The sequence below is a fragment of the Perca fluviatilis genome, chromosome 13 (assembly GCF_010015445.1).
Source record: "Perca fluviatilis chromosome 13, GENO_Pfluv_1.0, whole genome shotgun sequence".
Lineage (NCBI taxonomy): Eukaryota > Metazoa > Chordata > Actinopteri > Perciformes > Percidae > Perca > Perca fluviatilis.
In genome coordinates this window covers 14,922,698-14,934,859 of record NC_053124.1, presented here as the reverse complement: position 1 = coordinate 14,934,859, position 12,162 = coordinate 14,922,698, and the positions used below count along the sequence as shown (strand labels likewise).

The 12,162-nt window shown below is 40.5% G+C and overlaps 1 protein-coding gene across 4 annotated transcripts in view; it reads right to left on the bottom strand.

Annotated features, from left to right (window-relative positions):
- The window catches only part of LOC120571216 (calcium-binding mitochondrial carrier protein Aralar2), a 49,336-nt gene that overhangs the window by 25,146 nt on the left and 12,028 nt on the right, over positions 1–12,162 (bottom strand). For 3 of the 4 annotated variants that reach the window (XM_039820022.1, XM_039820023.1, XM_039820024.1), the window contains exons 5-7: positions 11,004–11,143; positions 5,747–5,893; positions 3,423–3,561 (exon numbers count right to left, since the gene is read on the bottom strand). In XM_039820022.1, the coding sequence (XP_039675956.1) occupies positions 3,423–3,561; positions 5,747–5,893; positions 11,004–11,143 (426 nt within the window). The remainder of the gene's footprint in view (positions 1–3,422; positions 3,562–5,746; positions 5,894–11,003; positions 11,144–12,162) is intronic. The other variant, XM_039820025.1, reaches the window with a different exon arrangement.

The following is a 12,162-nucleotide window of genomic DNA, read 5'->3' as shown; positions in this document are numbered from 1 at the left end:
ACAACATGGAAATAATTAAAATATGTAGTAATCACTTAAAGCCATAATCTGTTATCACAAACAAGAGCAGTGACTGACAACTGTAACTGACGTCTCTTTTATTCTTATCTGATTCATATTTCCATTAACCGTTCATGATACTGTATCATAGACTCAGTATCGTCAATTGATATCATGTTACATAAAATGTACCAACATAATTACTATTATATTGCAATAAGCCTAAAAGGTAAAATGTACAGTTAGATACATGGTCTGTTTGTACATTGTTATTTTGTGTGTGCTTTACCTTTAATTCAATATTTTTGAATTGTGGGTCTTTCTATTTTCCCATAACCTGCCTCATATACGTCTACATCAGTCTTTCATTTCCTGTGTTTTCCGGAACAACTTTTGACAACTCAGAAAAAGTCTCTCTACTTTCAATCGATGGTGGGCACTTTTTTTTAAAATCTAAATACAGAGAGATGGCCAATTAGATAATGAATACTGGATCATGCCACTTGGTAAAATGTTGCATTTCATTATGGTATTTTTGCTCCTGTCACTGTAGAGGAATACAAGCATAAAGGAATGTGAAAATGTATTGAGAAAGTTGGCCATGAAATGCAGGACCTATTGCTAATAGCAGTTTTTAATGTTACGCCGTTTAATGGTGATTTTTACCTAAAGCTCTGTCACTCAAACCAGTTACCTTCTGTGACTTGTTTGGAACTTACAAGTGAGTAGTGTCAAATCATGTTGAATCCATCATAAGAAAGAATGATGGACATGGAGAGTTATGGACTTCAAGAGTTCTTCTGAGGCAGCTTTAATATGTGGTAACTTAAAACCTGGTCTATTGTTGGTGGAATAAAGAGCAGGTTGACTGTAGGCTGGCTTACAGTCGAGGAGTCAGCATTGTTTGACCTGCTTTATTCAAAGAGCAGCAGGCTGGGGTTGTGACAAAGTCGTCCTACACTGGAGCCATTCACCCCGCTGAGGCTCAGCTTACCCCTGAGGCCTGCTCTCTCTCTTTCTCTCACACACACACACACACACACACACACACACACACACACACACACACACACACACACACACACACACACACACACACACACACACACACACACACACACACACACACAGGTAATGCTCACAAGCATGTGAGAGAGCATACTTACACAAGAATAAACTCTCACACACACAAACATAGACAGAGTTCTGTCTGGGGAGATCACAGATCGCAATGCTGATAACCTGTCTACCTGTAGCCCATAGTCACCAATACACCATCTCTCCTCTGTACAGCTAAATGACATGTTGAGGTTAGCAGATATAATGTTTATCATGTTCGTCATCTTAGGAACATTCACTTAGCACCGAACAGTACAGTTGAGGCTAATAGGAATGGATTTAGTTTTTCTGGTATTTGATCATAAACAAAAGTATTGGACACAATTCAATTTTGAACTAGATGAAAAGTCAGGGGATCACCAAAGATGTTTAAATTCATCCTGAGGGAAACATGAATGTTTCGCTAGATTTCAGAGCAATCTATCCAATTGTCGTTGAGACATTTGACTCAAAACCACAGATGTCAAACTAATGGTGGCGCTAGACAAAAAGTTAGGGCATCACCAAAGGCAGTCGGCTTCATCCCCAGGGAACATTAAATGACTGTACTAAATTTCAATCCATCCAATATTACTGTGATATATCAGTCTGGACTGAAAATAACTGATAAAACAACCTGAGATTGTGACATGATCTAGAAACCTTACTGGCAAAAAACCTGATCACTGCAATTTACATGTGAGAACAATTATTGGTGTGGTGCCAAAGGACCGTAAGAAGTGTACTGGCTTACATATCATCAGTTCTAGTTCTAGTTCTAGTGAAGATGCATTTATAGTATTATGTGTTAACTAACTTTAACCTGTCACAAAGATGCACAGTTATTTGCCTTGTGATGTACACTGCTGGCTGAATAAAAAGGTGTGTTCTGTAAAAGTCTCCTGTGCATGTATGAACACAAACACTCACACACATATGTGCACTCACTGTTGTGTAGGCGTTAAGCACTGTAATGGCGTCCCCAAGGCAAAACAGTGGCCTTGTTGCACATACGGAATCAATCAGGATTTTAACGCATGTGTGCATGCTTGGCTGTGTTAATGCATCTGAATGCTTGTGTATATGTGAGAAATGTTTGAAATAGTGGGTTTCAAAATACGCACACACTTGATACATGCCGGTGTGTGTACAGTATGTGTATTTGTCGGCCAGCCAGTGGTACATGGAGCCGAGCACTTGCAGTCCCAGAGGAGGCCTTAATGACTCAGGGAGTGGAGGGTGGAAGGGTGGTGGCTGTGGAGGTCTGGCTGGCTACAGGCCACCACAGGTCGAGCCAAGCCCAGCCTCAGTGTACCCATGGTGGGAACAGCCTGGGGAACGTATGGGCTTTTGGACTGGGTCGGCTATGGTCCACACCCCTGATAAGGCTTCAGATAGCATCATAAGGCTAAACTAGTGCCCCTGGGCCATGTGGAGAGAGGTCAGAATGGTTTCATAAAGACGACCAGAGCAGGAGAGAGGGAGTCAGTAAGAAAGAGACAGAGAAAGGTAGAGAGACAGAGAAAGCTAACTGGGCTTCCTGCCAAGTACCGAGGAAAGGAATGGGAGACCGCCAGTGGGGCAAGCAAGTGAGAGAGATAAGGGTTTAAAGATCTAACCATGGAAGACAGAAAGAAATAGAGAAAATGTCTAGAAAAAAAGGCTGTTGGATCAATAAATAATAATACCTAATTTCATCACCTTGTAGCTTTACATCTTTGCTATAAATTACAGAGTAAAGAAAAGGCTTATAAAATGGTTTTAACTTTTTAACATTGGTCTACAGCATAAAACAACATCATCCTCAAAAGTAAGTACATTATTTTGACAAATCAAGCATTCCTTAGTTTGTTTTTTTTGAAGAATTACAAATGTCATTATCAACCAAAATCATATCAGGACAAAAAAAAAAAATGGTTCTCAGATCAGTGCCAGGATGTCTAATAGACAAGACAGGCTCCATCAGGGATTGTGGGTATGCAGTACGTGTGCTGGGTCAGATCCAGCATGCCCATTTAAATGCCACCGGGAAGGAAGAAAACCAAACAAAAACAAGTTTCCACCCTCAGCACACAGACGTAAATACATTATCTGGACAACACATTTAATACCGCCTATAGTGCAGGACTGTATCAGTTTGTGCATCTGAGCACATACAGTGCATGCTCACATTTGTTTTGTTAGTGTGTGTGCTGTATGCTGTGTCTCTTAGAGAAAATCACTGCATGTAAGTGCATATATACTCATAAATGTGCATCCAATTTTTGGCTGCCTGTGTTGATATAGGTTTTTGTTTATACACGATACATTTTTTTCCCGTGTACCTTTGGTGACTTCCATATCTCGGCGGTGGCCAGCCAGGGTGCTGTAGATCTTTCTTATCAGCTCCATGTTGTTGAGAAGCGAGTTGAAGCCGTTGAAGTACGAGAAGCTGACCTGGTGAGATGTGCTGCCACCCGCAACCTGGCCAAGGATGGAGACACACATATTTTAACATGCAATAAAATCTTACAATGACCCACATCCACAAACACAATCACATTACACTCCAAACAGAATAAAAGCATCTATATACTATAATTATGTGTTAGAGAGAAGAAACATACTAAGACATCACCGTCAAGAGGAAATCTTGACGAACACCGGCGGTTAATCATCAACGTTCCTCTTTACCATCGCTCCACAGGGAGAAGTAAACCTGTTTTAACCGCTACTTTTTCCATCACACAACCAACACTCTCTGGAGTTTAATTAACTTTCTTTATGAGGTGGAGGAAGTCATAAAAAACAAAAAATAAAAAAAAAGGTAAAGGATTAAAAATAGAAGCTGGGCTCTTCAAGACATTCCAGACTGCACACAAACATTTTTATGTGAACCAGCATCCCATCTTTATCAAATCAGGCTCTCAAACTCTTGAAGGAGCATCTCTTACTGCTGTCTGTTTAGAAATATGTGTTCGAGTACATTTCATAAATGTTGTTGCCTGTTTTGGGTAGCTTAGGCCAGAGTAGCAGATGAGCCTGGAGGCTTTGCAGCTCTTAACAGTGTTGAGGGTTGAGGCAATAGAAAATGTAGAGCTTCCTTTCACTAGATGGCACTGTTTGCTTTACAGACACATTCAGAAAGGTTGCTTGCAGCTCACTATGTTTTCAACAAGGGGGGAAGCTCTGGCTTGCGTGAAAGTGCCCTAACAGAGGGACACTTTTGTATCTGTTCATATCTATGAGCCTATAGGCATGGATCTTCCCACGATATCCAACACAGTCTTTCACCGGAGGGTGAGAGGAGAACAATATTTGGGTGAAAAGAGTGTGGTGCTGATCATTTGCCATGTTTGGTAAGTGAATTAAAGGTTGTCGGTTCAGTGTTTGAGTTCTGCCATAATACCGCCTTTAATGTGTCTGCAGTATTTATGTTTTTTTTTTTATATATATGTGTGTGTGTGTGTGTGTGTGTGTGTGTGTGTGTGTGTGTGTGTGTGTGTGTGTGTGTGTGTGTGTGTGTGTGTGTGTGCGTGCATGCACGAGTGTGTGTGTGAGAGAGTTTACTAACAGCACACCAAGATGTCTGGTTGGTGAGGTAAACACAGCAGAGAAAATGACAGAGAATGAGTCTACAAGGTGTTTATGAAATTGGGCAAGACATGGACACAGACGCAAAACGTACACACGTGCAACAAAAACACTAACACACAAAGAAAACTCAAGACACAAAAAAGACAAACATCTGAGTTCAAAACAAATAGAGTGCACGCGCACAGCTGCTCACGCACAAACACACAGGCAAAGATGATGGACTGTAAAGCTCCAGTCTCCATCTATCTCTGTCTCTACCTTCCCATTCAGCTGGCCTGCTTGGCTTTGACACTGCCAGAGAGGTTAGACTTAATGACATGTTGGGAGAGAGACAGAGACACGAGGGAGGGAGGGAGCGAAAGAGGGGCGGATGAGAGAGAGGGAGAAAGAAAATGAAGGGAGGGGGGGAAAAAAAGAGGACGGATGAGAGGCGACAGAAAAGGTAAAGAGGAAGAGGAAGAAATGAGAGATGGACAGCTGGAGGGAAAGAGAAAGCCACAGCGTTTGGTTGTGGGGGTGTGAGAGAGAGAAATGAACACATGGAAGAGAAAAGACAAGAAAGAGGTAGTGAGTCTTGTCTTCAACCCTTTTATAGAGAATAGAGTAATGTTAGGTTGCTTGTCTGCCTATCAGCAACTGAATCAATGGCAAACATTTGTTTATAAAGTATATATATATATATATATATATATATATATATATATTCCAAAGTGTGCATCATATTACATTTGGTCATACTAATATTGTTATATATATATATAGATACTTTACTGGATTACATCACTAACACATGATAAATATAAATGTACCTGCACCGTGATAAAAATCACAGCTATGATGTGACATTAAATTATCACAAGTCTTGCAGTTACCTAATTTATCACTTAGGTGCTGCTGAATAAAGAACACCTAATGTGTACAATATTTTTTCAACATATCATGACAACGTATCAAAACTCCTAGGTGTACAGCAGTGACCGATTTCACTATTTTAATCCAGCCTGACTTTGGCTCTTGAGGACAACAGTAAAACAAATGGAGGAGAGAACCGCAGAGGCAAACAAAAACCCACCGCCACGAGGCATTCCTCCACAAAGGATGTGAGCATGTGCGGCCGGATGGTGACCATGATGTCCCTGAAGTCCAGGGCTGAGATGGAACCGCTGTGGGCTTGGTCCCGTTGGATAAAAGCCTGACGTGCATGTTCCAGCTGCATCTCCTGTGGAAGGGAGTGGAGAGAAGTAAGGAGGGACGTTTAGGTGTTAGATCATACAGTTAATGTGTATTATTGGACACAGATGTGGGTCATACACCGTTTTAAGTTGCCTTCATAAATTAAAATCCACATAAACTCACTCATATAAACACGTATGGATAAAAACGCAGCATTTGCTTTGATGGGCCCCCTGGTGTCGTCTCCCCCTTTCAGCTATGGGGGAGCCAGCGTTTGGCCAGGCTTCACGCTCGCCTCCTCTCCCAACAGTGGCTTGCCTACTGTGAGGTGTCGCTTGGGCTTTTTACACCCTCCCCAAATCCCCATTAAACCCACTTGAGGGAGAAACATACAAACATACACACACAGACATGCACACACAGGCAAGACGGCTAATCGCCCAACTGCTCACTTTGTCTCTGTTCTTGCACACACATACACACAAAGGTCCACAGGGACAACAGCAGGCTGTGGTGGGGAGACATCCCACAAGGCCTTTGAAATTAGCAGCCATTATCAGTACCTGCAACCACAAGTCTACAGAGAGATGCTGTAAACAAACCGCTGCCATCGATGCTTCCTCTATCTTACAACAAAGAACTTAGTTACAGCAAAAGACAGGAATATCAGAACAACAATAATCCACAAAGAGTCATTGTGGAAAAACGGCTCCATAAGCTTAAGGGCTGCAAGCTCAAACTAGTTGCTTTGGCTGTTGACTCACTTGCAGTGTATCATGGCTTTTAGGCCAAATAAATCAATGAGGCAAAACATCATGAGTTCTTGTTCTGCTTTTCTTATTCTTGAGGTTTATGACATATGGTGACACAATACCAACAAACTAAATGACCAATTGAAGCTTACTTATTTTTAAGTATATATCAATGGTGTGTTTACTAAACTGAAACATCCACGCAAGAGTTTTTAAGAGCTTTTCTGAATCCTCATTTGCAATTTCCTACATATATGTAGAGCTGAAACGATTAGTCAATTAATGGATCGACAAAAATGACTAAGTCCTCTGTTGTCAGCTTCTCAAAAGTGAAGATTGATTGTTTTTCTTTTGGTTCGGTGATAGTACACTGAATATCTTTAGGGTTTTCAACTATTGGTTGGTCAACTTGCATGCATGATGAGAAATCGTAATGGGCATTCTTCACTTGTGTTTTATAGACCAAACGATTCATCAATTAATTGAGTCAGTGGATTAACTGATGATGAAAATTATTATAAGTTGCAGTTCTACATGCACGTAGTACAAGACCATGAAATATTTTCTCTATTTAAAAATGCACCATTCAACTTAAATATTAAGTTAATTCATTACACTCATAATCTCATAAATGTCCTATAACTACAGGTATAAAGAATAAAAATGTATCAAATTTTAGGTAACTGCAGAATCATGTTAGGAAGATGTTTTTAAATTACATTTCTTAAAGTTAGTACTGGCAAGTAGTTTACAATAAGTGAGTTAATAATTCAGTTCAAAATAAACAATTAGCAATTTGTCCAAGAAGAATGGACATTCTTGTTTAGCCACACATGGCGGACAAAAAATGCTGAAGAGGGACTGATTCAATCTTGAACATGCAAGGCATTCTTCAATTGATTGATTCAGATGTTATTGTTATAAATGTAACTCAAAAAAGTAGTATTACCACAACACAAAACCCTATGAGGCTATGACTTATTGTTGTGTTGAATTTGAGTGATATTTCACTGACAGCATAACTGATCGAACTCTAAATTTGCGGCACCCAAGAGAAATGACTGGGGAAGAGTGACATTTACACAAAGCTGAGTGGAGACCGGAGGGGAGTAAGAATAGACATTGCAACAAAAGAGCCAGAAAAACAGCAAATGTAGCAGCCATGTGTCAGTATCACCTATGAGCACAGCAGGGGCTCAGGAGAGTGTATAAGTGAGTGCAAGGCAAGGAAACAAGAACAGAGATTGACACGTGTAAACACTCCCAAGGTAAATAAGGTAAGATATTTTGGTGTCACCATCCTGAGTGTCGTGACTCATTTCTCCGGTTGGTTGAGAGTAGGCCAAAACACTTTGGTGTGGAATAAACTGGAAAGAGGAAAGGGAGGAGGAGAGCTGAATATTTAAAGTCAAAATAAAAAAGCAAAACAAAGAAGATAATGTGTTGGATGTATGACTGTGTGCATGTGTAAAAGTAAGGGTGAGCATTTATCTTTGTGTCCATATGTAAATGACAAAAAAAATAAAAATAAAATGATCCTGTTTCTCTGGACAAGTCGAAAGTCTGAAAAGCCACACAGCAACCACACAGAGCAACAAAACAACTGTGGTCCAGGGTATGGAGCAGTTTATAGTCTCTTAAAACCTTAACTTGTTGCAACTGTATGAGTGTTTCAGGGACAAGGTTTTTATTTGGGAGAGGAGTGAGGGAGGCAGGAGACATAAAGCTGGTGGGTTAAGACAGCCAACAAGAGACCGCTGAGGCATTTGCAGTCACTTTAATTGTCCTTGGATGAGAATGAAAACACATGACAAGCCACCTCTGTTTGTTTTCAATAGCTGTGATTCTTTTCCCCCCTCTCATCAAAACTTAAACAATAGTTGTAAGTGGAACAGGATTGTATCTCTCTTCACCAATCTGTGCTTCTCATCAGCACAGGGCTAAAGCTATACAAGGAGAAACTTAAGCACAACTGCCCATTTACATGTGCCATGAGCCCTCTACACCGTGATGTTAAGGGCTGCCCACTGATTCTTGGGAGAGTCAAACATATAATTGGGACTTTAAAAATGTGAGCAATGCCAACAATTCACTTTTTTTTTGAGTGCTCAGGAAAGAAGTGGGACATGTGGTGTCCCCCTCCATGTATTTCAAGCCTTTTACTTGCCAGGATTTATAATATGGGCTACTATGTGCCACTTCTCTGGACATCGGTAATACCATTGCCAGAGACAACACCACACTGACAGTGCGAGCTGAGCCTTGGCCGGCGTCCACGCGTGAGACGGGAAAAATGCATGTAATTGGTGAGAATCTCTGGCTTCCATCAAGACAGTAATTGGCCAGAGAGAGCCCTTGTGAGAAATATGCGGCACAAACGTTTTCCCCGATAATCCCATCTTGTGAGCATCTGGCAGTGGCGCGGTTACAATGGCAGAAAAACACAATAAACACATGCATGTATGGCAGGAAGAGGAGGAAATAAAGGATAGGAACAATCTTGGGGGTGGCTGTGTGGTAGGGAATTATAAAAATAACTGACAAATATTCAGAATATGGTGTGTGTGTGTGTGTGTGTGTGTGTGTGTGTGTGTGTGTGAGAGAGAGAGTGTGTTGGGTTTTTTTACAACTCTGACAACTTTTATAGCTGCAGAGGCTACTTTTCTTTCTGGCTGACATTTACAAATGCTTTGCCTTTTAACAAAAGTATCATAACAGCGTTGGGTAGTAGTGCAATCACAAAGTATGTAGTAATTGCACAGGTTTCATTCTGGTTCAGGAAATGTTGTTGTACCTTTCCTAACTGCCCTGTCATCAATCACTTGAGTCGCTGATAACACTGTAAGAATCAACTCTCATTAACTGAATTTTACTTGTACCAAAGTACTGTAATTGCAGTTAGTATTACACCATCAAAATTATATTAATGTGTCTTATTAATGTGACACACTTCATTAGAACCCAAGATAGCATTAGACATAAGATAAAATATTTATTATCATATTTTTATGAATATTAGTAGACCAGTGAAGCAAGTGATAAAAGATGTAAAGCAGATTGATATTTACAACACTTCAGTTAAATTCTCTGTTGGATATCCCTACAATAATGTGAAATTCACTTTCTTCTGCCATTTATTAAGCCATGAATCAAAAGCTATGAAAAATGATCAAATACACAGAGCATAAGTAGGAAATGTGCATTTCATATATTGAGCAATGAGTAAGACTGGCTGCTGGCTTGCTGCTGTGAGGAGCTGGAAACCACTGAGTGACTGACTGGGAAACAACTAGGCACGCTGTCAATGCAAAGTACAGCGTCTACTGGCCACAGCACCCCAGACTTGTACGCATGCACACACACACACACACACACACACACACACACACACACACACGGGCAAAAACAAGCACATACAAACACACAAATACCGACATAAACACAGATGCACAAAGCTTGCATGCTACCGCTCACACATAAGGTAAAGCACATAAGTAAGATATACATGCATAAACAGAACCACACATATACACACATACTGTATGTTCACATGCACGCACGCACACAGACACACACGCACACACACACACACACACACACACACACACACACGCACACACACACACACACACACACACACAAGGACACACGCACATATAACAATGTCCCAATATCCATGCGCTGCTGCCCACTGTGTGTAAGCCATCTGGTCTAAGTTAAGTGTAATATAAAAAGCTCATTCAGATACATGGCGAGTGTGGATGCAAACTTGGCACAGCTCAGGCCCTCTCTCCTACCCCCACTACCACCTCTCCCGGCTCAGGCCTGATTTAAGTCTAGACATCATATTGGAAAATGGCTCACACACCAGAAATGCACTAGGAATATTCCAGCTATACTATTTATGGAGGTAGAACTGTGTCTCTACCTGCTTCAGAGTAGGTGGAGTGGAGTAATGCTAGGTGTAGGTCAGCTAATGGAAAACAAATGCCAAAAATATATCACAAATGTCCCAAATATATAACCTCAGTGTTTCATTAATGACTAATCTGGTCAATATGGAGGGCTGTGTTTGAGAGGGATTGGGAAAAACCTCTGTTTGTCTGCATGCGTGCACATTCGCCTGGCCGAGCTTAGATACGTAACAATGCAGTTAGATGACAGGATTGTATGAACAGCCTGTAAACAATATGTGAGGATAAGGCAATGTGTACAGGCACATAAATCGATTGATACAGATTTATTGACTGTCATTGATGGTCACTGGATAATGGAAATTAAACAGGCTGACAAAAAGGGCCAAAGAGGAAAAACAAAAGACACAAAGAATGATTTCATGTAAGCAGATTGGGGAGAAATGGCATGGGAGAGAAGAGGAGAGCAGGTTATCAACATGAAACCTACCAGGAGAAACTGGGTGAACTCTCCGTAGCTGAGCTGCTTGTCCCTCTGTGTACCAAAGTGCAGCCGTATGAACTCACAGTCCCAGTTAAAGGGGATGTGCTGGTGGATGGTGGTCTGGCTAAAGACCTGTTTCACATCTTCTGCAGAGGAGACAAAAAGAGACAAGATGCTGCTTAAATAACGAGTGAATGATGAAAAGTTGTATTTGACAGCCTAATAACATGATGCAACCACTCCATTTAGCAGTGCGCCAGAATTAGAGTAAGAAGTATTCACTTACAAATACTGCATTACAAGTAAAAGTCATGCATTAAAGTGACAGTGCATAAGTATTATCAGGTACATGTACTTAGAGTATCAAAAGTAAACCTATAGAAACAAACAGCCCATATGATTGTTATTAGGGCTGTAGCGATACACTAATCTCACGATACGATACAATACACGATATTCAGCTCACGATACGATATATATCACGATATTCAGCCACAATACGATTCGATATAATTCGATACACTTACATAATTTTCTGAAAGATTTAAAGGGGACAGAGTGATTTTGGTGACATCTTGTGAGTGTTCCATTTACTTGGATTTAATTAATTGAACTGAAAACATCAATTACACAATATATGTCTCTGACTGGACAGAGAGTCTACAGCAGGGATCATCAACTACATTTTTTTCAGAATTTTTCTAAGCACTCTGGCGGCCGGACTTTCAAATAAAGAAACTAAAATGAATTTATACCTAAAAGCCTATTCTTGTTCGAAATTTTCACTTTCTTACTGAATTAATGCTACTTTTTTTTTTTTTAACATGTATAAGTGTGTGCAAACTCCTAAAAAACATGGACACTCCATAATGATAACTGGCTCTTTAACTAGAAAAAGATCTCAGACTAGGAGGCAGTTCACTGAGGAGTGATGGTTAAAGTCTGTGATTATGGAAAAATTATTGTAGTACGCAGCATCCTGATTGGTGGAAAATGCTTGCAGAAAGAAAGGCTGTTGTCAGGTAAACATGTCACTGTCAAAGAGGCTGAAGCGAAAAGTTGACGTGGAAAAGCCAAAAGCCCAGCTTTAATGATGAATGGACTGATAAGCAGGCTATGCACTCGTCATGTATGCCTCATTTGCAATGAAACGATGTTGTTGCAA